Source organism: Archocentrus centrarchus, chromosome 9 (assembly GCF_007364275.1).
Source record: "Archocentrus centrarchus isolate MPI-CPG fArcCen1 chromosome 9, fArcCen1, whole genome shotgun sequence".
Lineage (NCBI taxonomy): Eukaryota > Metazoa > Chordata > Actinopteri > Cichliformes > Cichlidae > Archocentrus > Archocentrus centrarchus.
In genome coordinates this window covers 6,764,198-6,791,996 of record NC_044354.1, presented here as the reverse complement: position 1 = coordinate 6,791,996, position 27,799 = coordinate 6,764,198, and the positions used below count along the sequence as shown (strand labels likewise).

Sequence of the window (27,799 nt, the reverse complement as noted above, 5' to 3'; positions counted from 1 at the left end):
TCGTTGGCCCAGCCACCTGAAATTTTAATTTTTGGACAATAAAGCATGAAATAAATTCCGAACACACGATTTTACTGCTTAATTATATACTTGAGGTAGCTGCTTGGTGTCACAGCTGCCTTTATTATCCTACCTAGCTAGCATTTTATGACTGAGATTAACGTGTTGGTAAGCTACGGAAGTCCGTGAAGGCAGCACGAGCGGATCATGTGACCAATTCTTGACCGGTGTAGGAAGGATCGTCTGCCTCTTTCACGCTGAACATCCCGGAGGAAGACGACGGAAAATGTGCACCAGGTACGATTACCTGTTTATTTTAAATTAAAAATAAACCGCTGCTCTAACGATTTAAAGGTTTCCTGGCGTGTAGCTTTGTGCGGCATGCTAGGAACCGGTTGCAAGTCTAAATTTTACATTTTTATTCACAAATATCAGACCACTGGAAATAAGTCTCCTTTTTGGGGGGCATAAGAAACATATATATGTGCACCAAAATCATGTAATATGTTTTACTGTAATATTAACTTAATGCATCAAGTCATAGTAGGTAATTGTAGCCAAAACGTAGGCCATGTTTACCCACTGTATTTCATATAAAACCACTTTAAAGTAATTAGTCGTCTTTATTACAATTAAACAATTGTTTAATTGACTTTACACACACCTGTACTGGATTAAACTGGTTGTTTTAGTTATTTATCTAAATGCTGAACATTCATTGTTCAAAGGGGTTAAATCTGAGCCTCCCACACTGCTGTAGATATTTGTTCATATCTGAAACACTTTCACTTGTTGTTACTTCCCTCTTCTAAGCGTCATATGATCCCAGAAGTATCTGACTCATGAGAAATGAGTTGGTCTCCTGAAGATTTTGTTCCCTGTAAAGCGCATGCTGGGTGCAAAGTCTGAAGACAGTAATTTCACCTCAGGTGCACAGATTTCTGGCACAACTGCACCTGCCTCCAAGGTGCATGGAACAGGAAAGGCCAAATGTTTTGACAGCCACAGAAAATATATTCTGCGACATTCTGGAGCCTTCGCAGACCTTAGAGGACTTTGACCCGGTTTGTTATCATTAGCCTTCATTATAAAAGAGCCTGATTGTATCACCCTGCCATCTGAGATTTCTTGTTAGACTCTGCTGACATTGCAGTTTGTTTCTCTCTCCAGTGTCCAGCCCATCGAGTGGACCAATGACCTCAGGAACCAGAAGTAAGTATCAGGCTCTGCTTCCTCTTTGACTGTCAGTTTTCATGCTATAGATTTTTTTTTTAACGGGCAGTTTATGTCCTCTTTCTAGTTTTGATGGTATCGTCTTAGTGACCCAGAGCCATGAATCTCTGCCCCCTCAGCTCGAGTCCCTGAAAGCCCCGCTGCAGGACTACAGTGCTGTAAGAGTCCAACTCCTATCTCACCTGTTTCTTTTATACAGTGTTATATTAGCATGCACTTATGCCAAAGATTGATGCAGAAGATAAATTTAAACAGGTTAAACAAAACAGGATCAAATGAAAATAAACAAAAAAGGATGAAATAATCAGGTGGTCTTTTTTTTCTTTTCTTTACATTTCACTGAGTGTTTCTTCTTCACTCAACTCTCTTCACTTCACTTGCATTCATAAACCACTGCTGCATTTAATCATTAATCACAAGTGATTAGCCAAGGAGAAAAAAATGACCATCATGCAGTCATTCTGTTATGTTACTGTCACAGTAAGTGTTGTGACCAGCTGCAGTGAGGGACCTGAAATCATTAGTCCTCCAAAACTAAAGAACAGTGTGACTGCAGTTGTGGTACTAAACCTGAACACCAGCAAGCCCTCTATTGATGTGCTTTCCTGTGTGGTGACACTTTGTGTTTAGGTGGACGGCGGTCTGGGAGAGGAGGTGGTGGTCATCAAGGTCCCTGGCCTTCCTGGTAATCGCTTGGTGTTTGCCTCCACCGGCCCTGTGAACCGCGACTACGATGACATCAGGCGCTTCAGTGATGCAGCAGTCAATGGCATCAAGCGGTCTGTTGACGGCAGCTGATTTTTTTTTTTTTTTTTTTTGTTCCTTCTCTCTCTTTGACTGGAATTGCTGGTTTAGAGTTTTCTGCCTCATGTGTTACCCATTTGTCCTTTCAGTGCCTTAAAAGCTGGCATGCAGCGCCCCCTGCTGGTGTGTCCTCCACATGCAAACTATAGAAACTGCACATTGGCAGCTGCCCTTGGAGCCCTTCATGCACTCTACATGGTGAGAGAAGATCTCCACTGATGGTCTGCATGTAGTAGCTTTGAAGCTTTTGGTGACATTGCAGGAAATCTGGTGTGAGGCCTTTTTGGAGTATTGCACAAAACTTCAGGCCATCTCAGCTTTGAGGTGGACACATACAGCTGCAGATACCACAGACGATAATAAACAGTCACTCTACAGACGTTTTTCCAAAACATATTAATGCCGTGGCCCATTTTAAAAATCTAAATGTTTTCTGTAGCTAGAAGGATCCAGATCAGGAAGCACTCCAAAAGTTAAGTATTGCTAAGTTGGGACAGGCTCCACCTCTGGTAATTTGTTATAGTTGCAATTTCTTCAAATTCTGTGGCTTAATTTTAAATATTTTATGTTCATTTCAAATGTAACTACAAAACTGAAAAAACAAACAACAAACATTTAATTTACCTTTTGTGCAGTAACTCTTGGGAATCACTTCTCTGGACACATTTAATGCACATTGTGAAAAACCGTTCTTCAAAACTGAAACGCAGCACAACCCTCTTGTATTCAGATTCCAGGTTCTCTGGATGGAGCCATTAATTAAAAACAAGCAAAATGTATAAGTGTGTAAAAAATACACTCATTGCATTCTCTTTGTGCCCAAAAGCCCCTTGAAGTGAGAGAGAGCAACGTGAAAAATAGTGAGTACAAGGTGTGTGTTCTGGGACTGTGGGCAGCAGAGGAAGCTCAGGGAAAAAAGCTGGTGGAGCTAGCCAATGCTCTGGAGAGTGGGAGGTGAGTCAGATACTTCATTGATACTTCATTCTCTGCACAGATTTCCTAAACTGACCACATTTTGCCCCCTCAGACTCGCGTACCGTGACATCGGCGGCTCGGACCCTGAACGTATGGCTGCTCCTCGTGTGGCTGAATATATCCAGGAACTCTTTAAGAACAGTCCTGTGCAGGTTAGAAGGACTATTGTTAGATCCATACTTTTGTTAGAAGAAATCAGAATTGGGAACTTCTGTTGAAACATTTTCAGTCTAGGACATTTTTGTAGATCTTTGGGTCTTCTGTAGCATTTTAAGCCACCTTTTTTTTTTTTTTTTTTTTTTTGCCCACCCCAAACATAAACACAAGTCTGTGTTTGTTCACCCTCAGGTTGAAGTGGTGAGCAACCTGAAGACTCTGGAGAAAGAGTATCCGTGTTTGGCTGCAGTCAACCGCTGTGCCAACAGTAGGACAACACAGACTCACAATACTGTTAAGAGCTGTTTGTTGTTGTTTTTTTTAAATAAGTATGCACACTTATTTATTGTTTCCTTCTCCTGCAGCTGTACCTCGTCACCAGGCCAGAGTCGTCAAGCTGCAGTACACTGGAGAGGGGCCGGTCCAAAAGACGCTCATGTTGGTGGGAAAGGTGAGATGATGCTCTTCCATGTCTGCCCTTGAACCAGTTAAAATCAGATTGGATTTTAACTAAACTAGAAGGGGGGGTAACTAAGTACCCACCCCCTTCTAACAGTATATGATAATATATAATAAATTCTTTGAACTGTTCTTTGTCCAGGCTGGAATGATTGCACAGCGTACATCTTTTAATTACACAGGGTCAAAAATATACATATGAACTCTATATGAACTCTACCCATCTTCTTGGCAGAATTGGTAGAGTTCATTTAAATTGTTTGGCATCGACCTGGATTTTAAGCATAGTTCACAAATTTTTCAATTTTCAATGGGGTTGAGGTCGGGGCTTTTGGGAAGGCCATTCCAGAAGTTTAATATTAGCTTTCTTTATCCTTTCCCAAACCTGTTGCACTATGTGTTTGTCCTATTGGAACACTCAGTTATATCCAAGGTTCAACCTTCTAGCTGTTGAATTGAGGTGAAGTTGAAGAATGTGGAGGTACTCCTCCTCCTTCCTTATTCCATCCTCTTTGTGCAGTCTACCAGTACCACTGGCAGTAAAACAGCCCCAGAGCATGATGCTACCACCACCATGTTTGACAGTGCACAGTTCTTAGATTTGAAAGCCTCACCTTTATTCCTCCAAACATACCTCTCATCATTGTGGCCAAACAGCTCAATTTTTGTCTCGTCTGACCATAAAACCGTTCTCCAGAAGGCATTTGGCTCGTCCATGTGGGCAGCTGCAAATTTCAGTCAACCTTGAATCTGTCGATTTTGGAGCAGGAGCTTCTTTCTTGGTCAGCACCCTTTCAGTCCACAGTGAAGTAAAACTGGCTTCACTGTGATAATGATGCAGGTGCTCCAGCAGTTTTCAGTTCACAAGAGGCTTTGAGCCTTGGTGGTTCCTGCGTTGTTCCTGAACATCCTAAACAATTTCCTCTCACCTGAGGGTCACAGTTTGGGTCTTCTTCCAGACCTTAGGAAAGCGGTAACACATCTGAATAACTTGTACTTGCATACAGTTGTTTGAATTGATGATCTTAGAATCTGCAGTTGTTTGGAAATGGCTCCAAGAGACCTTCCCAACCAGCATAAATCTGCAATTCTCATCCTTCATTGAGTTTCTTGGACTTTCCCATTGTTCTGAGGATTGAGGAATCCAATGAGTGCTACCAAACAAATTTTTTTCACACCGTCAAAGAGAAACTAGCAGTTGATCAATCTAACTAATGAGAAGTTAATAGGCCTTTGGCTTATCAAGTTAAAAGAATGTTCAACACCACTTACTACAAGATTTAAGTGAGTATGTATGTATGTATGTATATATTTGAGCCTGTATGTGTATTTTTGACCCTGCGCGGATTAAAGAAAATCCAAAATATATTCAAACATGTGCACCCAATTTTCTTGCCTTTTAAAGTAATTAAAGATGTGTGCTGTACAATCATTCAATCCTGGAAAAAGAACTGCTCAAAGAAATAATTAAAAGCTCCAAATTACCATGACATTCATGCCAAGGGCCGCTCATTATCGGTGAAAATTTGGTCGTAATTCTTGTAATTTAAGGGTTTTAAAGATATTTAGTTGTGTGTTTTGAATCAGGAAGCTTGTATCAGTGAAATCTTTCAAACTTCACCAAGCTGTACTTCTCACAACACCTGACAGGCTGCAAATATCCCTTGTTGACTCACTATTATTTATGTTGTGTTTTAAAGTCTCTCTCTTACTGCATGTTCAGAGAGCTAAGATAGTGAAGCACATCTTCAGTGTTACAGAGATAAGCTGAACACACACCGCTTAAATCGGTTGTGAGTTCCCAGGTTGTGTTGTTGTTGTTGTAGTGTGTCGATTGTGTATGTTGACTACATTACGTGTACACCCCAAAGCTCAGATGTGTGTGTTGGTCATTCGTAATAGTAGCAGGTAGGTCTAAAAATAAGGGAGAAACCAGACAAAAATGGCAGATGTGTCTCTTATGTGGTGTTTCCAGGGCATCACCTACGACACCGGTGGAGCAGACATCAAGGCTGGTGGTGTCATGTCCGGGATGCACAGGGACAAGTGTGGAGCTGCAGCTGTGGCCGGCTTCTTCCAGGTGAATAAACGCTTCTTTGCACCTGAACGATAAACACTTGGAATAATATTCATCGCTTGTGACTCGGTGATAAATCAGCACTTCATGCTGCTGAGTACTATCAACAAAAGCTTCTTAGGTGCACAGAGATCAATTATTTCCTCCCTGCAGTCTTCAGAGGAATGCGATACATACTGAGATTTTATACGTTTTAAATTGGATAGTGAAACTTGAAATTTTCTCTTCCCTACCTCCTCTTGCATTTTTAGATTGTAGCCCAGCTGAAACCAAAGCACCTGAAGGTTGTTGGCGTGATGGCCATGGTCAGGAACAGTGTGGGTGCAGGTCAGTGTGCTTCACTTGTTTTTCACAATATTGCTCTTGAGTCCTGTCAGCTGACAGCGTTTTAATTTTTCTCAGATTGCTACGTAGCGGATGAACTTGTGGTTTCCCGTGCGGGCCGTAGAGTGAGAGTGGGAAACACTGATGCCGAGGGTCGTATGGTGATGGTCGACCTCCTCTGCGAGATGAAGGAGAAGGTCAGAAAGCCTCATTAGAATCTTGAGGAATTTTTTTCCATTTGCACCCCTTTCCCAGTGTGACCTTATCTCTGCTCTCCGCAGGCAGTAAATGAGATTTCTCCTCAGCTGTTTACTATCGCCACTCTGACTGGTCACGCCATCAGAGCCATGGGACCCAACTACTCTGTGAGTACGGCTGAAGCTCAGACAGTAAATACGCAGATTAAAGGGAACCTGGACTCTACTGCATTTGTGCAGTCCCTCAAGCTGTTTTAGCTCCTCCCCCTTTAAACCAGCTTTCTTTTGATTGACTGCCTCTTGCGAACAGAAGGTTTGAACAGCAGGTTAATGACACTCTGTACTCACAGCCAGAACAGTATGCCTGACATGAACATATCGAGGATATCTGCGCTCACTGACATACAGCCTAAAGTAAAAAAAATTAAATTAAATAAAGCAGATTGTTTAAAGCACTCTGAAGATGGAGCTTTTGGCTCACAGGGTTACTTATACAAACACTGACCACTTTAGCCAAGTATCAAAGTCTTTTTTATTATATTTTATGCCATAATAAAATGCAATACAATACAAAACTATATAAACCAACAAAAAAACTATTTTAACACATTTCTCAAACCTCTCCCACCCTGCCCTTAGAATTCCAGATCAAGGATATGAACATAGTCAGTCACATAATGACCACCTTTTTCACCTTTATTGTGTTGGTCCCCCTTTTGGCTGCCAAAACAGCCCTCACCCATGGACACATGGACTCCATTAGATCCCCTGAAGGTGTGCTGTGGTATCTGCACCAAGATGTTACCAACAGATCCTTTAAGTTCTGCAAGTTGTGAGGTGAGGCCTCCATGGATCGGGCTTGTTTGTCCAGCACATCCCACAGATGCTCGATTGGATTGAGATCTGGGGAATTTGGAGGCCAAGTCAACACCTCAAACTCATTGTTGTACTCCTCAAACTATTCCTGAACTATTTTTTATCCATGTGAACCCAGCTATCACCAAGAGGAGCTGTGTGACGTAAAAGAAAATGCAGTTCATCACACCAGGCCACCTTCTTCCATTGCTCTGTAGTGCAGTTCTGATGCTCACATGCCTTTTGATGGTGGACAGGAGTCAGCATGGGCACCCTGACTTATCTGTGGCTATGCAGCCCCATACACAACAAACTGCAATACAATGTGTATTCTGACATCTTTGTATCATAACCAGCATTTACATTTTCAGCAATTTGAGCACACGGGTCAGCCTTCGCTCCCCACGTGCATCAATGAGCCTTGGCCACCCATGACCATGTCGCTGGTTCACCACTGTTCCTTCCTTGGATCACTTTTGATAGGTCGGGAATACCCAACAAGAGGTGCACTTTAGGAGATACTCTGACCCAGACGTCTAGCCATTACAATTTTGCCTTTGTCAGACTCACTTAGCTTCTAGCACATCAACTTTAGGGACAAAATGTTCACTTGCTCCCTGATGTATCAAACCCATTAACAGGCGCCATGTTGAAGCGATAATCCGTGTTATTAACTTCACCTGTCACTGGTCATAATGTTATGGTTGATCTGTGTATTTACTCAGTCATATATGAAAATAACTGGTCATTGTCACATACATTCAATACGCTAATAATTACATGGCACGTGCTCAGTAACGACAGCTGCCGTGCTTTCAACAAAGGATATGAATGGCTGTCAGGTAAGCTTGAGTTTCCCAACAGATCCTCCAATGGTGTGTCATGCTCGCTAAGAGACCTGTCTAATGGGACCACCCCAGACAGTGAAATGGATGGTGATGGATGTACTGTTTGTCCACAAATTTTAGAAAGTCTCAAAAATCTATTTCCAAAATCTGTTACTTTGGGCATAACTAAAATATATGCAACAGTGCAGCTGGGGCCCCTTGGCATCAGTCACATGTAGGATTCAGGTTTGTCTGGATTTTTGATAACTTGTCCTTAGAGCAGTGAAGACACTGTACTACAGAAGCTCTCAGGCACACTGCAGAGGTGTAAATCCTCCTTATAATGGAATAGGTTCTCCCAAATCAGTTTCCTGTTTGTATTTAAGATATTCTAAACTGGTCAGTTGAGAAAAGTACAGATTTCACTCAATCTGTGTCCAAAATTGATGTGGGAGTACATAAAGGGTAACAGTCTGAATTAGCTCAAACAAAACATCTGTATGACAGACAATAAGTAGGACCATAGTATGTCCACTTTGAACATCCAGATATTTCAGTGCTGTAATCATCATTGTGCAAACTGAGCTGAGTTTGGAACTTCTTGTTGTAGATCATCATGGATAATGGGCCGGCCCATCGCAGCGGGAACGCCGCTCAGTGGCAGAGAGGTGAGAAATATTTGAAATTGCAGATCTACTTAGAAGGCTTTTCTGCAGCTTTCATCAAGCCCCTTATTTGATAAAGGGAATGCTTCATTGCTGCACCTTTACTTAAATTAATGCATTTGATTTTAATATTTAAAAAAACTCAATCGATCTTGGGTTTTATGGTCAAACCAATTGGTGCAAATTATAAGGATGTATTCAGTGAGGCCAGGCCTACTGGTTCATTAGTTTTGTAATTTATGCTTTCATAATGTTGCAATACCACAGGTTTCCCAGCAGATGGTGCTATTTAAACTTGAATGCTACAAACTTGAAAACAATATGACGCTCTGCCTTACAGCTGGAGAGGTGCTGGGTGATTTGTTTGAGGTCTCCACTATCAGGCGAGAGGACTACGAGTTCCACAAGGGCAAATCTGAGTACGAGGATATCCTGCAGTCCAACGATCTGCCATCCTCGGCTACACCTCGAGGACATCAGACACCTGCAGCTTTCCTCATAATGGCTTCTGGGCTCGACAAGGTGCTTACACATCAGCAGAATATCTTATTTATCTGTTATTCATATGGAATATGTGCATTTGTCTGTAATAGCCTGTTTTATTACCTTGTGCATGCCCACTGCAGCACGGCGTGGATTCTGAAGCACCTCTGCTGTATTCCCACATTGACATCGCCGGGTCCAGCGGTCCTTTCCCAGGTGTCCCAACAGGAGCCCCCATCATCACAATGGCAACCAACTACATCCTGTCTGATCTCTAAACAGAGATTCAAGTCAAATGCTGCACAAATTTCTAACCGTCCCAAATACAGAAGAAACGCTCGCCACAGCACGTAAACTAATCTTTCTAGTCTGACATTCCTTAATACTGCAGGGCGCTTTCCTGTAAGACTGTTCTTTACTTAAAGGCTGAACTGAGTGTCAGACCAGCCTGTCATGTGGCCTGAATCAGTACATTCTCAGGGGTTAAAGGGCCGTGTAAGAGTAACATCCTTTTATATGTGTACCTGTATGTGTGCAACAGACCTCGGGCGTGATTTGTGTGATCTGTGACACCATGTGGTGGTCAAACCAAGTACTTCTCATTGATCAATAAAAAGCTTTTTAAAGTCTTTGCGTTCTCTCCACATAACTTGTTTTCTTACAGGAAGGAAACCCTGTTTTTAATGACCAAGTTTAAAATAAAAAGTGACAGAATGGGCACTTGCAGTGAACTGATGAAAAAAAGATTAAATATGTTTACCCAAATATTGGATATGGAAACTTTTGAATATTTATGTGATAGCTACAGTTAATCTATACATTAAGGATACAAGACCCTCATATTAAAATGATAATTCTCTATGATAAATAATCTCTCATTTGTAGAGAGCTAAGTAATTTAGGGATGTAAAGGTTAGCTCCCACTTTTAGTGAGTTAAATTCTTTTTTTTTTTTTTTTTTTATATTGAGCATATTCTTAATCAGGACTTCATGGTGGTGCAAGCTGAAGGTGCCTTATAAGTTTATTTTATGTTAAGGCTGTGATAAGTGGTGGCATAATGGACTGTTAAACTGAAATGTGTTCCTAATATGTCCATCTGAGACACAATACGAGGCTCTGAGGTGACGCTGCTTTAATCACTGAATAGCTTAATTTGAAAGGTAACTATTAACTGCAGCAGCAACTTCAGCAGTGAGGGAAAAAAAAGTGGATTAACTGCACATCATTTCCCCTTGAATACATACAAAGAAACATCAAATCAAAATACTTAAAATGACTTTATAACATTTGATAATGTATTTGGTCATTATTTACCAAACAAAAACTGCTGGTAAAAATAAGTAAATAAAGAATATAACAGAGCACAAATTGACTGAAAAGGTGTATTCCTACCCTTTATAGGGAGCATATTCTAAATTTCAAAGAGCAAAGAAAATAATATAAGCTACAAGATATTTCTGTAAACTCACTTTCCTATAGTTCATCCACAGGTGTGCTGTATGCGCTTAATAAAGAGATCTTCACTCTCTGTATTTAATGCGTATTAAATTGCATAAGATATGCTCTTGTGCAAACATCATCATACATTATCCCTCCCAAAAGTCTATTTCATAAACTCTATTTCAGCATAATTTGTCAGTTGTAGTGGGACTCCACTTTTACAGACAGTAACTGTTTTTAAACAACTTGTTTATTTTTTACTCTGTGCTTTAATTTGATTTTGTTTTGCCGTTGACAGCACTTTAATTTCTTTTACGATATTTGTACTAATTTTCCTGTACAGTGCTTTGTGACTATATATACTTCAGTAACTGCATGTAGTTTCTATCTGCTTTACCCCTTAAACCAGCGATGTCAAACTCTTTTGACATCATGAGCCACATACAGCAACTTTGATCCTTAGTGGGCTGAACTAGTGAAAATCCCCTTTGATATCCCCCTGTGAGATCTTAAAATAAGAATAACAAGTTCAGTCTCAGCAGTATGTCTCAGTTTTATACAATACAAAGTCTGAAGAAGGGCATTCCAGCCCGAAATGTTACTTCTTTTATATACTGATGGATTAACAATTCTCAAGGAGCTTTTTGGTGTGTGGACCTCCTCCTTTTTCATTCAGTTTTTATACATGGCAAAGAAACACTCTTGTAGTAAACAAAACAAATCTGTCAGCACTACTCTTTGGGCTTAAATTATAAGAAATAAATATGTAAAACTGGTAGCTCTTTTTGTTGTGTAACCATTGTAAAACAAACAAACAAACATAAGTTCCATTCAATTTTATTTATATAGTGCCAAATCATAACAGTCGCCTCAAGGCGCTTAGTAGGTAGTGAAAAAATAGGAACTTTTTAATTGTTTATCTATTTACTTAATTATTATGGTGTTGTATGAATAGCTATGGGGAGAAGCTGTAAAACGTCTTGAAAACACGGTTAAACTTATGCCCTCTATTGCCGGGCGATTCTGGGCCCCGGGTCGTATGTTTGTCACCCCTGCCTTAGATTGTATTGTATAATACTCTAAGTATTAACAAATGGAGTAAGTTTGTATCCAGGTTACACACTTGACCTCTCCAACATGGCTGAAATCATCATCCACTTTTTTAGCGGTTGTAAGGGGCCGACAAGGAAACGGAAATGACGCCATCGTCCCTCCGAATCATTAAAAGTGGCGGTTAGCGCGCGCTTCCACGCGAAAGTCCGCGCTGCTGTGAGAGTAGTATCTGCGTGACGCCTCCGTGCTCCCTATCAACACAAAACCTGACCTCTCAGAGGAGCCTTTCCCATCTTTACATCCGCGCAGACATAAAAGCTCCACAGCCACCATGTTCGAAGCTCGCCTGGTCCAGGGATCCATCCTGAAGAAGGTGCTGGAGGCTCTGAAGGATCTGATCACAGAAGCCTGCTGGGATGTCAGCTCGTCCGGCATCTCCCTGCAGAGCATGGACTCCTCTCACGTCTCCCTGGTGCAGCTCACTCTGAGGCACGACGGCTTCGACTCGTACCGCTGCGACAGAAACCTCGCCATGGGGGTCAACCTGAGCAGGTGACGCACACAGTAAATATTTTAAAGAGATTTTAGCAAGATGCGTATTTAACAGCGTTTGATCGCAGCCTGTTGCGGTTGGCGCTTAGATGAGGAGGGTTTCTGCTGAGTAATGAAGCTCTGAGCTGACAGGGTCGAGTTGTCAAAGTTTAGCGGTTGTAATGAAAGTTAAAAATGGCTGCTTTGTTTGCCAGACAGTTGCTAGATTTCAGTTTGACCGGGTCTCACGGCCGTTTTAGCGTATTTTACGTGCGCTTTTTTTTTTTTTTTTTTTTGCATCTTTATGCAGCCTCTGATGCTGACAAAGAACAAGGCCATCTTGGTGCAGTTGCCCGGGCATGTCTCCTGAACCGAGTTAACTCTTTCCTGTCCGGGTCTCAAACTCTGCGTTTTCTACGTCGTATTTTTAAGGAGGGGTTAATCGAGCTGTCTGCTTGACATTCTCTGTTTTAGCCTTTAAGTTACATTTGTAGCAGCTTTGAGAGACATCTGCTGCTTCGTATTTGCGCGGCGACGTCATTTTAGCGCCAAACTGTGCGCCGGCAGGGTTGGCGGGAATTGTTGTTGAACCCGGGAAATACCACTTCCGTTTGTACGTCACTGCCTGTGGAACTTCAGCAACGTGCGATGGATGTTTTAAGTGTTTACAACACTTGTTTGGTTTTTTGGCAATCGATAAATTAAAGTGTTTCATTTATTTTAAAGGGAAAACAATACTTAATCGCGTAACTGCAATAAAGGAGAAACCGCATTAATTTTTTTTTAATTACCACGTAATTCCTGGAAAACAAATGTTCATTATGAAAAACTGACTAGTTTCTCAGGTTTTCTACAACTTACTGATATTTTGGTGCCGATTTGCCAAAGTGTTTTTACCCATGTAGTTTAGAGACTTTGTTGTCATATCTAGCTGCAGGTCCATCAAAACGAGGATAAATAGACTAATGAACAGTTTTTTATTTTAAATCAAACACTTACTGAAATGCACCATGGCACTTTTTAGTTATCCCCTGACAACTTGTAATTATTTGTTAGGGTGTATTTTACTGTGTGAGTGTACCGCATGGTATTTCTTCTGAGGCACCTGCAGGAGTAGCACTAACACTATTTTATGTCTTTCCCATTCAGTATGTCAAAAATCCTGAAGTGTGCCGGAAATGAGGACATCATCACCCTCAGAGCAGAAGACAACGCAGACACGCTCGCCCTCGTGTTCGAGACTCTCAGTGAGTTTTAACTCTACGTTTATTCAGTGAAATCAGCTCAGCTGGTGGTGGTCAGGTGGCGCATTTACACCTTCTCTTTTCAATCTTGCAGACCAGGAAAAGGTGTCGGATTACGAGATGAAGCTGATGGACCTGGATGTGGAGCAGCTTGGCATTCCAGTGAGTCATCTGTTAGCTGTCTGCATGTTTCATGTCCAGCAGAGTCGATTCTCAACTGTTCCCTCCCTGTCTGTCTTGTCCCACCAGGAGCAGGAGTACAGCTGTGTGGTGAAGATGCCCTCTGGGGAGTTTGCTCGTATCTGCCGTGACCTTTCGCAGATCGGTGACGCCGTCATGATCTCCTGCGCCAAGGATGGAGTCAAGTTCTCCGCCTCAGGCGAGTTGGGCACAGGAAACATCAAGCTGTCCCAGACCAGCAATGTGGACAAAGAGGATGAGGCCGTGAGTATTTCACCTTGCTTTTACTGGCACCTGGTAGGATGTAATGTACCAATACCTCCAGAAGGTGGCAGTAATACACTTACAAGCTGTTTGTCAGCAAATGCAACACAAATAGAGTGGGCAGCTAAAGAGCTGTAGTGTTGAGATGAAACATTACTGTACAACCAAAGAAATGAAAATGAGGTCCAGTGTGAACTGTATCAGGGAACACCTGCACGTCACTGTTGCAGTTTTAAGGCACTGACTTGACATTAGATATTCTGATTAATTATTCCGTTAAGTTTTGGCCCTTTACCTTCTGTTTAGGTTACGATTGAGATGAACGAGCCCGTCCAGCTGATCTTTGCCCTCAACTACCTGAACTTCTTCACCAAGGCCACGCCTCTCTCCAAGACGGTCACCCTCAGTATGTCTGCCGATATCCCCCTCGGTAAGTGCACCTGCTCTCTCCTTAAACGACTGCCAGGTCTTTGTTTGATGTGTTGCGGCTCAGACTTTGACTGTTTTTCTTTCCCACAGTGGTGGAGTACAAGATTGCTGACATGGGGCACATCAAATACTACCTGGCACCGAAGATCGATGAGGAGGCTTCTTAAGATGTTTCTAACAGACCAAAAAAGGGAGAATAGAGAAAAGCGAGACGACTGGGACTTTTCCTGAGTGATTGAAGCGCTGAAGTGATCTCATGGTGGTCGATCGCTCTGCCTGAGGTTTCTGATCCGCTGTTCACAGCGGAAGGTCGGCCTTTTATAAGCAGCCAGCTGTCAGCTGCGTGAATGGTGCCATCTGTGTGATGCGATGAAGCCTCGGAGCAGCTGGCTCTGGCCCAGACATCCCCCAGTATAAATGTCAGCACTTGCTCAACCTAAATTTGAGTCGCTCTCTATTTTTGCCTGTTTTGGGAAAGCAGATTTAAAATATCCCATGTTGTCATTTTTTTTGTAGATAACGCATTTGTAAATACTTCCTGTGGTTTAGCACTGTCAGTCAACCCACAATGTTTTTTGTATTCATTGGTTCATTCCAAAATAAATGATTCAGGCTGTTTCAAAGTATGTTTTTTTTGGATGTGTTGTGATTAGGCTTTCCATATCTATCACAGTTCTTACAGGTCTAAACTGCTCAAATCCCCATTTTCAACAAATCACCTGTTCAGGTATGATTAGACTTTAGTGGGTGGGTTCTTTGAACACGGCAAATGCATCAGAGATGCCAGCAAATCTGATTTAAATAGAAAACTATAAAAACTCTGGTCCCTCTTGTTACAGTTGTTTATGCCTGGAGGTTTTAAGCAGATGATGAGGCTTTCTCTTTTGTCCTCTCACAAAACTGAGGGGACAACAAAACTGAAAGAGTATGGGATCCTTCTCGCCTGTTGATCATCATGGGAACAAATGGAGGGTTAATTTTATAACTTAACATAAACATCTGTATTCAGACTTCAATGCAACACAGACCAAAACATATAGTTGGAAAAGTAACTTTCACTGCGCTCAGGTTTCTCAAACCTTTTCTGGCATCCAGAAGCTTAAAAAAAAAAAATCAGGTGTCTCACTGCACAGTTTTTATCAATCACAAAAGAGATTAAAGTTTATGTTTATCTAAACAAATACCAATAGCATCAACAAATGCTTGCTTGTTTAGTTTTCCCTAAAAATGCCATTCATCAATCCAGCTTTAAGGTAAATTGTTATTGTGCAGTAATCAGACATGGCCACTAAGTGGTGCTCTTTTGCTACTTCCCATTATATTTATTTGAGTTGTGACATTATCAGAGCTGTTCTTTGTTATGGGTCTGAAATGGGTCTTTTGGGTTGGCAAAACTAATTGAATATTGTTTTTATTACAATTTTGGCGATTTTCTTCCTCAGGGGAATTTTCCTCTGCAGGAAAGTCAATGCACAGAAGATCTTCATTATCCCAGTTTAAATTTCGCAGTTTTTAAACAATATTGTGGTTTGTTTTGCATTTAAATGCAGAATGTATCAACTACCCTGCATCATTTTCATAATCTATTTAAACCCAGGTAACTGTTACCTAACTGTATTTCAATTCAATTCAATTTCAATCATATTCATTCAACCAAACAAAGGGGATTTTAATGGATTTTTCCCAGAATCAGAAACATCACAGTTAAGCTGTTTAAGCCGGGGTCCTCTGGAGCTTCAGATCTGTCCTCCTGCAGGTCAGTAGGCAAACTGAACAAACTGCTGAATATTCAGAGAAATCACATATCATTCAGCTAAAAATACACCAGAGAATCAAGTGTGTGTGTGTGTGTCCACAGCTGGTTGTGTTGCTGTGTTGGAGGGCCGTATGTGGTGTAGAGTGTTTAATCCTCATAAAGCTTTAATCTGACTGGCAGACACATCTGGCACTAGCCCGTGTTTGGTTACACAAAGCAGTCTGCATATGACATAACTAAAATCTAGCTGGTAGCACTAGAGCGTCCCAAATGTGTGTGTAAAAAGTTAGCAGTTTAGCAAAAGTAAGGGAGCAGATTTTATTTCATTGTTTTTTACATTAGCAAAAAGCAACCGTATGATAAAGAGAATAAAAGGCAAAACTAAAGAATTTAAAACAAATTTCAAGGGAGGAAAATGATTCGGGCTGGATTTTAGTTAAACTAGAGTGAATACCAACAATTCTGCTTTGTTTGTTTAAGAAATCATATTCATTCAACTAAGTTTCACTCATGGATATTATAAAAGATTTACGTAGCTACCATCACCCACTGGTTCATGAGCTCCCATTTTGAAGCTCTAAGATGAACTTTTCCTCCATGGCCACCTGTATTTTGATGAAAGGGGGGGCGGTCTGACTGTGAAACTGCATGCTCATTGGCTACTGATTTGTTAAGCCAATAAACATACCTTGGATAATTGTCACAAAATTTACTTAATTTCTCATTCGTGACCCAAAGAGATTGACAGAGTTTATAAACTCATCAGGAAAGTGTTTACAGTGGTCAAATTGGAGAGCTTTTTTCCCACAGACTTCTGTTAGACTGGGAGTCTTTTTGAAACCAGTGGTATCACCCCCTGGTGGCCATTAAAAGGAATGCAGGTATATTTCCCGTCATCCTCCAAGACCCACCTCTAGTGATTCTGAGCCCCACAACTGGGGCCCACCCTGCAGTTTAACAACCAGATTAAGGCTTTAGTTAGCTCAGCCTAACTTACAAAAGGGACAAAAGCTGTAGTTCTATAGCTGTAGTTGTAGTTATCTTGGTTTAGGATACAAACTATATCAGCTGGTTTCCCAGTCATGGATTAAGCATGGTCCTAGACTAAAAGGAAAAAGTCAGTGAAGACCACAATGGGAAAAAGAATTTAGTCCAGGATTAGACATAATCCAAGTACGGGAAACTGGGCCTATAAATTTAAATCTATACTCAGCTTAGCATAGAGAGAAGAGAAAACTAAGACCATCAGCAGACATGCAATACCAAATGACTTAGCTGTGCACTTTCTGTACATCATATAATTTTATAATTTAATTTTATAATTTTAAGGCTAAACACATATCTTTAAAGTGAGGGCTAGGTTAGCTATACTAAAGTTGGGTTTGGGGCTGGCCTATGACCAGCTGCTTCTTCGGTTTTAAGGTGGTGTGTCTTGGATTGCCGCCCTACAGTAGGATTTATTCTGCATACTCTATCCAAAGGTAACAGTCCAATCATGGTAATGCATCATGTATCTTTAATCCATACAGAAAGCTGAAGGATAACTCCTACTTAGCAGTTGCCAGGAGACCAAGAGAGAGAGATAGTTAGTGCTCACTGGCAAATTGTTTGTTTTTTTTTAAGCTTCAGTTTATGTGAGGATTAAACCGTACATCATGGGTTAATTGGTAAGCTTTAGAAGTGGTGGCAGAAGGATTTTTGCTCTTTTAGGAGTCTCTGGCTGTCTGTGTGTCCAGTCTCAGTGACACGCTTTCTACCTGGTATCAATCTTCTCATTGTTAACACACAGCAGCAAAGTAAATATCTCCCAAACTTTTTCCTTTAAGAACATTACCCCATCAAAAAAGAGCTTTCTCATTTTCAGGCTGTCAGTGTGCGATCTGACTTTGCTTTTACTTGTTCCAGTTGAATAAAGGATGAAGGCGGCATGAGATAGGGGACAACGCAGATTATAACCTCACAGTAGATTGCCTGCCTTTTTAATCCCAGACTCTATCTGAATTTTTCTGCTGAGAGGGCTGAGCTTTCACCCTGCACCAGGAAAGAGGATTTTTTTTTTTTAATGGATTCATTCATGTCAGATCCGATGAGATGTGTTTCATAAATTCTAGTACATATACGTCTAAATTCATTCCAGCCCTCACCAGCTTTTTACCCTCTAACAAAATGTTCCACAGAGTCATGTGTGCAGCTGTGCTCGCAGTGTTTTACTTTCTAAAGTACATTGTGTCTACCTGATAGAGCCACTCTTTCAGATAAGAGGAGAAGTGCGTGTCTCCAGATGCAGAGCGGTGAGGGAAAAGATGGGACTGTCATCTTAGGAAGTGACCGATAAAGCAAAGCGACAGCGCGGCTATTTAAGCTGCCTCAATATTTAATTAACCACTGCCATCCAGGTTAAGATTAATCACGTCCTGGAAGAGAGAGAAGCAGGTTCAGCCTGATTGGGGTTTCCACGCCTGAATTGGCCACAATTTTAAACTGCGTTATCAGCCGTGCTTCATAATAATGTCAGAGCTGTATCTCTGAGTTATACTTAATGGTCAGAGCAGACAAAATCAGGCCATTCAGATAATACGTCTATGACTCAGAGCTTCACAGCAACTGTTTGACTTTAGTGTCATGTTGACTTGATTTGTTGGAAATCTTTTTTTTTTTTTCTTGTATGTCTAATTAAATTACAATTATTCTATTTTGTGTTTTTAACAGATCTAATCCAGAGGGTGATAATTACCATCCAGTCTTCAACAGTGATCATTTGTCTTAACGAGCACAATGAACCTCTTATTATCTGGGGCAATACTTTTTAAAAATCTTCTTATTTAAACAGCTCAAGGCAGCACGACTCAGAGGCACATTTCACATAAACACAGGGATTAGTAGAGTCTATTTAGACACACTTAGGAGCCACTTTATTAGGTACAGCTATTCACTTGCTTGTTAACACACATATTTAAATAGTCTAAAATCACATAGGATTTAGGCATGTAGACATGATCGAGATGACTTGCTGAAGTTCAGCTGAGCATCAGAAAGGTGATTTAAGTGGCTCTGAATGTGGCATAGTCGTTGGTGTCGGATGTGCTTATCGAGTATTTCAGAAACTGCTGATCTGCTGGGAATGTCCCACACAACCATTTCGAGGCTTTACAGAGAATGGTACGAAAAAAAGAAGAAAAAAAAAAATCCAGTGAGCAACACAAAGCTCAAATCAATCGAAAACAGGGACACGACAGTGAGTTCACTCAAATGTCCTCCACAGTCACTGGATGCTCCATCCAATAAACCACCTTTGGGGTGGTTGGAACAGGAGAGTCATCTCACGGATGAGCAGCCAACAAATCTCCAGCTGATGCTATCATGCCAATATGGCCCAAAATCTCTGAGGAATGTTTCCAGTGCCTCGTTGAATCTGTGCCATGAAGAATTGAAGCAGTTCTGAAGGGAAAGGGGGTCCAACCCAGTACTAACAAGGTGTACCTAATAAAGTGGTTCCTTATTACACATAATAACATCAACACATTATGACATATCGTAAAGCTTCCACCTCATTAGGAAGGGTTTTAGCTAGGGCTGTTTGTGTATGCCCAAAATAATAATCACAACTATTTTGGTCAATATTGACCTCATGATTATTTAACAAGTTTGCACACAGAATTTATAAATCTAATGGATTTATTGAACTTGCCTGGCAGGGAGTGAATTCTAGCTTTTAGAGAGGGGTGGAAATAAAAGAAAGTGAAGGCTAAAAGGTAGAAGGAGAGCAGAATGTCTGACTTTAATCAACTCATTTATCGTGCTTTAGTAATTGCTGGAAGCCAAATTCGATTAATTACACACCCCTTGCCATTACGATCACTAACATCCAAACAACCTGAATGCAAATTAGCAAACAGAGCTTGGAGTTTACAAAGCAACGTGCTAAAAAAGTACCAAAGATGCCCAGGCACCTGCAACTGAAACAAGTGCAGACGATGTATGATGGTATGTGGCCGACAAAAGAAACGAATGCAAAGTCCATTTTTTTTCTTGTGCTTGCTGGCAGTGACAGCAAAAGATTATCTTTGGACTCAGCCAAGCTAGCTGATTCCTTCATTCATAAGCTAACCCTCTGCTGGCTGCAGCTTCATATTTACTGGATGGACATGAGTGGGGTATTGATCATCAGCAAATAAGCATATCCCTCCCCAAATGTCAACCCATAAGGTGGGTTGTGTAGCTCTAATGGCGACTCCTGAGGGGGGGCACTGTCCTGTCCACAATTTAATCAGAGTGACTCTTCACAAAGAAATGTTTGAGGACACATTTCTGTGGCTTTAGGGTCACCTGACCCCTTGGACTTGTTTCCAGTCAGCCTGTTGATATTAGATTTTGGTCTCAGCATTGGCATGAGTTCAGAAACACAAAATTATACTTAAAATATACTCAAAACTATGATAAAATGCTCATATTTTTTATAACCCATCTACAGTTGTTAATAGATGGTGTTCAGATGTATTTGTATTTCTCTGTTGCATGCTTTTACGCACTTCTCCAGGATGCGGCCTGTTGTGTTCAAGTCAACCAGATGTCTGCTGGTTTATCATGAGGCTGCATTCCTGCATCTCTCTTCTGTCTCTGTCTGGCCTTTAAATTACTTTCTGGAGGCAGGGGATTTTGGCCAGGAAGATAAGGGGAATGGGATGAAAGACTCTCCCTGGCTGTCTATCTCTGTCTTCCTCTGCGAGGCAGGGGGGAGTCTACTGACAGTGACGCGGTGCATTTACTGAGACAGAGAAGAAAGCGGGTTGTTCTCGGTCAGCGAGGCTGAGGAGATGCCGGCGGCATCTTTCAAACCCGTTTCACACCACTATCGACCTTATCAGCGATGAAGCAAACCGCTTGTGGATTTAAAGTGTCAGGTCATACAGTAGATTCTCACTGAATCTGTTGCCTGTTTTGAGACCACGTGGATGTGAAGTGCGGATGCTGCAGAACAGATGAAAGCCTGTCCGGTAAACAGATTTATGTTGTCGTGGTTTTCACTTCTCTTGTCAGCCACTGTCTCTTGTCAGGTCCCCGAGGGTCAATCCCAACTCTCAGACCTGACACACACTCTTACATAAGCCCACAGTGCTCATCTATCTGTGGATAAGAGCAGGCTGCATGGATTATTGATGCCAGCAAAGAGCAAACAAGGCTGCACATGGCAGAGACATGCCAGTCACACACAACCCACGATCTGCCTGCTTTCAAACCCCTGTCTTCAGAATTTCAGATGTTTTTCAGTGTGATGATTTGCCTTGCGTGGATGTGGGGATTCCCACAAACCTACCACTTCAGCTTTTATGTACCCCATCCACAGTATGTGCATATCCACCTCCTCCTCCCTGAGCCCTGATTTTGCACAGTATGCTTCATAGCTGACACATGTGTACTTCTGACTATGCTCAGCGTGTTGAAGTCATCCCTGCATGGATTAGCATATTAATGGGATGTCCTCTCTATCCCTGTTTTCTGTCACTCAGATTTCACAGCAGCAAAGGAGAAGAAGAGGCGATGCGGATGGGAAGGAAGATGCCAGCAGAAGCTTGGTAGCCACATCTGGGTCTAATGAGTTCAGGTGGAACAAATAATCGATGTGGTTGTTTGATCTTACTGTGTTCACATGACAATTGTGTGTTTCCTAGATCAGTTTATTCCACAGAAACTAAAACACAAAAAAACACAAACACTCCTATTTGACAAATATTCAGATTTTTAAAGAACGCAGACAACTCAGGTTTTGGAATGACTGATTTATTGCAGCAGTAGAATATTATTAGAGTTTGGCTCCGGGGGTCACATTTGCAAGAATGTATGGACTCAAATGCAAGACCCAAAAGAGCAGTGCACGTTTTAGCTCATTATTTACACAAGCGAGAATGAAATCAGGATTCAGGCAAGTTTGATTCTGGTAAGTACTGCTGCACAGAGACTGAGCAGGGGAGCTTCAGAGGATTAAATTTTCCTTGAGAATTTGCAGGTGATGGAAGACAGGTGAAGTATCCAGGTGGCAGTGATGGTGGAAAGTGGACAGGCAGGGAATTCACAGGTAAGTGAAACAACTGACGGCCAGCTTAGTTTGGCTGGTGAATCCTTGATTCTCATAAGAAACAACTCAGAGTTTTCTTGGATTGAAAGTTTTATTCTTGATCCAGCCAGAGCTCGCACTGGAAGGTGAACTAGAACTACAAATTCAGATCACTGGGAAATACTAAGGCAAGTTATTCACAGGGAGTTAAGCACCACTACGGTAGCCCTGAGAGGCCAAATGCACTGCAACTTAAGAAAACACCAGCAAACAGGAAAAATGCATCAAAAGTGACAACAAACTGGTAGAGACTGGAGGTTTCATCCAGCCTTTTGAATTCCACAGTAATGAGTAGCTGAGCGACAGGTGTGCTGGCAGGAGCAAAACCAGAGCCCTGCCCAACTCCACCTGAGAGCAAAGAGAGGGACACAAAAAAGAGAGGAGCAAAGAAAGATATGAGCAGGTGCCTGTTGGAATCCTGATGCTCAGTGGAGAGAGTGGTGAATAAATATACCCACAGAGTCTACAGGAGAGGTTCAAACAGTGTGGGAGAGATGGGAACATTTGCAGTTAAATAGACGTTCATATTGGGAAGGTTTGTTTCTGTGATATCTTTATGCTAATCTTCTGTCTAATCTTTCCTCTCACACACCAACCAGCTGCCCCTGAGGCTCATCTGCTGGAGGTCTTTACTTGTTAAAAGTGAGTTCGTCCTCTCCACCATCACCAACTGCTTCCTCATAGGGGATCCTCTAATTGTTGGGGTTTTCTATTATTGTAGGATATTTACCTCACAGCATAAAGCGCCTTGAGATAACTCTTTTGACTTTATGATATATGATGCAGATGCAATCTGCATTTCATTGCGCCGCACTTGTGACATATGCAATGACAATAAATTGAATCTAATTACTCTAATGTGAGGAGGAGGGGTGGGATGTCACATGTTTATGACGCATTGCAGCTCAAGCTGCCTGCCTGAACTTGCACACGGGCTCCGCTGCATATTTAATCTTCATTTGCACATATCACAGCACAGAGAAGATGATTATTATTCTTTACTGAGAAAAGCAGCCCTGTTTTCAGCTTTGTGATGATGCATTTTGATGCATTTTTTTTAGGTAATCTGTTGGCTTTTATGCGATTTATATAGCACAGACTGCTTAAAAAAGTGCATCTTAACCTGTGGGAAAAAAATTGCACTCAACAAATTTAAATATTAGAGCCTAATAGATTAATTGATTAGTCAGTCCTCAGAAAAATAAACTATTTTTATAGTCAACATGAGTGGCATTGTGGTGCAGTGGGGAAAAAAATGTATTCCCCAACTGGTTGCAAGTGGTTGCTGGAGGATGTTGATAGTTGCTGTTAAATCAGTTGCTCCCAGTCTGCAGGATTACTTGTGGTTCCTAGAGCTTCTAAAAGTAGAATGGTAGGCAGAACCTTCAGCTGCTGGGTCCCTCTCCTGTGGAAACAGACACTCTCTTTACTTCTAAGCTTAGATTTAAAACATTCCTTTCTGATGAAGCTGACAGTCAGGGCTGGATCAGGTAACTGTAAAGTATCCTGTAGTTATGCTGCAATAGGCTCAGGTTGCTGTGAGACTCCACACGATGCACTTAATGTTTCTTCTCTACTCCCCTTTTTCACTCCCCATATGTTTATACGCCACTACTGCATGTCATTAAATTTTGTCTACTCGGTCCCATAGTTTGTTTTGTGTGAGTCTGGTTCTGTTGGAGGTTTCTTCCTGTTAAAAGGGAGTTTGTCCTTCCCACTGTCACCAGGCGCTTGCTCAAAGGGGGTCATCTGATTGTTAGAACAATGAAATTAATCTTTAGTTGCTGCTCTGTTGGAGATTTGTGGTTTTTCATGGACAGTGATGCCGCAGTGTATTGCAGCAAAGGTACCTTGTGAAATTTAGTAATACGAGGAAGTGATCTAGCGCTCCTGCATCTTGTTTCCCATCACAATCACATCTCTGTTCCTTTTCCGTCCGGGAAAGCCTCGGTTTGCTCCTTAGCAACTGTTTCCACGGCTACAAAGTTGCTCCTTGTTTCAACCCCATCTCGCCTCCACCCTAAGTCGTTGTGGTCCCTCTGCTGCACTGTGTCCACTTCCCAAAGCCTGGTGATGAAGCGAGTGTTGTAACCGGGACACTAGTGAAGACTGGCTTTTAGTGTTATCAGCTTAAAATGCTGTGAGGAAGGATGTTATCACTGAGCTTTATAGAAAGTATAATGTTGAATGTGACAACCTGGTGCCTATTATGCTCAGGCACTGAGACCATACAACTCAGCAGTAATGTCACTGAGACAAATTACACTTCATTGTTTGCAGTTTCCTGCTAACTGTTCATATTTCTGACTGCCATTCAAGAACACATGCTCGGGAGGAAGGCAGATGAATCTATGGTTGTGTTTTATATTAAAAAAAACAAGTCCACAGGGATGCATGGGTAAGAAAATAATATACAGTAAAGGCTTGGGGGGATATTCACACAAGAATCCAAGCATTGGAGCTACAGAGAGATCTATTTATATCCTCCTAAAAATAGACATTCTTCTCCATAGAAACATGAAATCCTTCTGAGGGGCAAATTATTCTCGGGCTGCTGCTGTTGTGTGTGTCTATGTGTGTGTGCATGGGTGTGTGTATCTGTGTTTTTTCTTCAGCTTCTTTCAAAGGTGAAGGAAAATTACCAGCTGTATGACTCCAGCTGTGAGGCTCTTTCTTGGGGAATCTCCGTCGTCCGCCTGCAGCAGGCAGGATTTACGGCGCTTTGATGATCAACCCCCATCCATCACCTCTTCCTGCCTTCGCATTGACGGGCTTTAAGCCGACAGGCATGGCGTAAATTCATGCACATTAGTTTACAGTAGCAGAAGGGGGGGGTAGGAGGGGATTGTGTGACTCTGGCTAATCTGCTCTGAGAGGGAATTGTCTCGTTGCTGTTTGAAAAATGTCAGTTCAATGTTTTTATCTCATTTGAGCAAAAATGCTCAAAAGCCAAATGACCCTTGTGTAAAAATATCTGCATTTAATTGTGCTTATAAAAGCTGATTGTGTTTCTCAGTACGTTCTCTCTGTGATGCAGCCTTGAGCTTAGAAAATAACACAGTAGTATCACCCTCACCTGGCTGATGTTCACTATAAGCACATTTATCACTTTGACATCACCAGCCAAAAAATAAATAAATAAAAAAGCACAGTTTGAGCTCAGGTCAAAGTCAAGCTCAAAAGCGGCAACACCAACAGATCAGCTGATCTCAGAGTCAGCCTCCATCACTCAGTGACTCAGCTGATACCCTGCTAAGCATCAGATTGGCAAATCTCATATAGGACATGTTAATTAAGCTGCTTTAATCTGCAAGCTGCTTTGCAACCCACCTCCACTCCCAGATCCTCCTTCCATGCTATTCATGCCATTTCTGATTCAATCAGTGTCATATCTGTTGTCACTCATGCCTGCTTTGTTCTGCACTAGAGTCTTGCTGCTGATTGCAGCATTATGTATTTATGAAATGATGGGGAGGTCACTGCACCAAATATAAATGACTAAAGATGAAAACATCAGGCTTCTTTTAAGTATAGTAGTCCAAGCTAAGATGAATTTCCCTGGATGCCAGAAAAATGAAATGAACTCAAATTCTGCTACGTCCTCAAAGACACATAAATTCAGAAAAAATGAGCAGTCAATAAGACTTTATAGTTTTGTTTCAGATTGGATTTATTATATAGTCGATAACTTCACTCATGATGCACTGTGTCGTCTTTTGTGTGTTCTGTGTTGGCAGAAAACCGACAGGGACCACAGACATGTCACAAATTAATGGGACAATCTAATTAAGTGACTCAAAACACAAAAAAATAAATGCTGTTGCTTTAATGCCGTTGTACCGCATGATGCAATTAAGCAATTAATGTCCTCTGTGAGCTGTAAACATGCTGAGCTGGCCTCAGTGGATTTTGATTTAAGAAAAAATTATTGGCCACTGCAAAAGATTTAAATACATTTAAAGGTGGCTCAAAGGGCGCCCACAGGGTATAATGAGTCACTGAATGCTTGATGAGCAGAGAAGTGACATAAATCATTGAAGCAACTTGTCACACAGAACTAATGTGTTATTTTTAAGAATCTGGGAGCAGTGAAAATGTTTTGGAGGTTTCCAGCATCCAAACTCCTTTTTTTTCCTCTTTGTTGTTACCGCAAAACTCATAAATGTGCATGCAATCACTTTATTCTATTCAAGTTTTTTGTTTTAACTGTCCAAGTGTAATTTACCTGCACAGTGCATCAGCATCATACTTGTAGATCTGCATTGTATGGCTTCCTTTGCTATTCCAGTATCTCACCTCTGTTATCACGGAGCCTTTGGTGTCTCTGTTGTTTTAGTTTTGAATTGTGTTTTGGTTCCTATCTTTCATTATTATTATTAATAATAATAGCAGTAGCGCTAATCTGCTTGCACTTCCCTCTGTCTTGTTTCCATGTTTATGCTTTGGCCCCATGTTGTTGTATTCAGGTATTTTTTTACACTGTTTTTGTTATTTCCTGTTTTATTTTGAAAGTCAGTCTTCTTTCATGCTTCCTGTCTGTCCTCCCTGATTCCCTGAGTGTTTTCACTTGTTGATTCTATGCACCTGTGTCTGATTTCTCTCACGTGTCCAATCTCTAATCAGTCCTTTGTGTGTGTGTGTGTGTGTGTGTGTGTGTGTGTGTGTACCTGTGCAAAGTCCTGTCTTCTATTTGTCCTGTTTTGCTTCCCTGTGTTGTGTAGAGTTAGAAATAAGTTATTAAATAACTTATTTTTTGTTTTTATCCTCTGCCTCCTGTGTCCTGCATTCTGGCATCACCACTTTACTCTGCACATTATAAACAGACTGTACTTATAGAATGCTCTTGTACTCAATTTGAGCATTATGCTATGCCTTTCTTATGCTTTTGTCTAACGTTCACATGCACACACTCTGATGGATGCGTCACAAGCAACACTAGGTTCACTATCTAGGGGACTAGGGGGGCTAGGGGAGCCAGGGATTGAACCACCAACAACAGGCAGGAGGTGAAGTGAGTCCTAGGGTTTATCCATTCTGTACTAAATAAATGGTTCCCCAGACTTAGTGTAAGGACCAAGGGTACCAGATTCACTTCAGAAATGATACTAGGATTGAGGATCAAACCATAGACTTTACTGAAATAAATAAAGAGGGGTCACCGCAGCCATTATTGTTCATTTTGTTTTGCTTTTTTCCTGTCGGTGTTGGCAACTTGAGGTAATCTCTTCATAACAGGGGCAAAATGTTAACAGCTTAAAATATATTAGCATGACAGGTGAGACATCTTTAAAATTAAAAAATTGTGTTTTGTGCTGGTTAATGATGCAGCAGTGTGTCAGATATTTATTTTGGGAAAATACACTCAAAGTTTGAATTCAAATATTCTTCCTTTTGTTTTTGTTTTTATTGCTCATACAGTGATCTAAGAAACAAACTGGGACAGGGAGAAAAGTTTCTGGTGCTCTTGGTTAGGACTTCCAAACGGGGCAATGAGATGATAGAATAGAAAAGAATGAGAAACATAAGCTCATAATATGTAAGTCAACACTTTTTACTGTACAAATCTAATTGCTGAAAAGATCAACTGAAAACAGCCTAAGGAAAAAAATCCCTCCATGGTCGAAGCTTCTGATATGATAAGATAGTGACCATAGACTGTATATAAAAGATGGATGTGGCCACTTGGCCTGAGTGCTTTGACTGTCTCCATCTTGATGCTTTGAAACCGGACTAG

General features: G+C 41.3%; 2 protein-coding genes across 2 annotated transcripts; both read left to right on the top strand.

Annotated features, from left to right (window-relative positions):
• Nucleotides 1-196: 196 nt before the first annotated feature.
• On the top strand, nt 197-9,684 carry LOC115785735 (putative aminopeptidase W07G4.4). Its single transcript, XM_030737552.1, has 16 exons — nt 197-297; nt 1,171-1,212; nt 1,301-1,391; nt 1,864-2,012; nt 2,127-2,235; nt 2,864-2,991; nt 3,065-3,164; nt 3,361-3,436; nt 3,534-3,619; nt 5,603-5,707; nt 5,956-6,031; nt 6,107-6,225; nt 6,310-6,393; nt 8,518-8,575; nt 8,913-9,094; nt 9,199-9,684. Exons 1-16 carry the CDS (start codon nt 287-289, stop codon nt 9,331-9,333), a joined length of 1,551 nt encoding a protein of 516 aa, XP_030593412.1. The 5' UTR covers nt 197-286; the 3' UTR covers nt 9,334-9,684.
• Nucleotides 9,685-11,711: 2,027 nt separating this feature from the next.
• pcna (proliferating cell nuclear antigen) lies at nt 11,712-14,398 on the top strand. Its single transcript, XM_030737314.1, has 6 exons — nt 11,712-12,101; nt 13,230-13,327; nt 13,419-13,486; nt 13,574-13,768; nt 14,075-14,198; nt 14,288-14,398. The coding sequence occupies exons 1-6, from the start codon at nt 11,881-11,883 to the stop codon at nt 14,362-14,364; spliced, it is 783 nt and encodes a 260-aa protein (XP_030593174.1). The 5' UTR covers nt 11,712-11,880; the 3' UTR covers nt 14,365-14,398.
• Nucleotides 14,399-27,799: the final 13,401 nt, after the last annotated feature.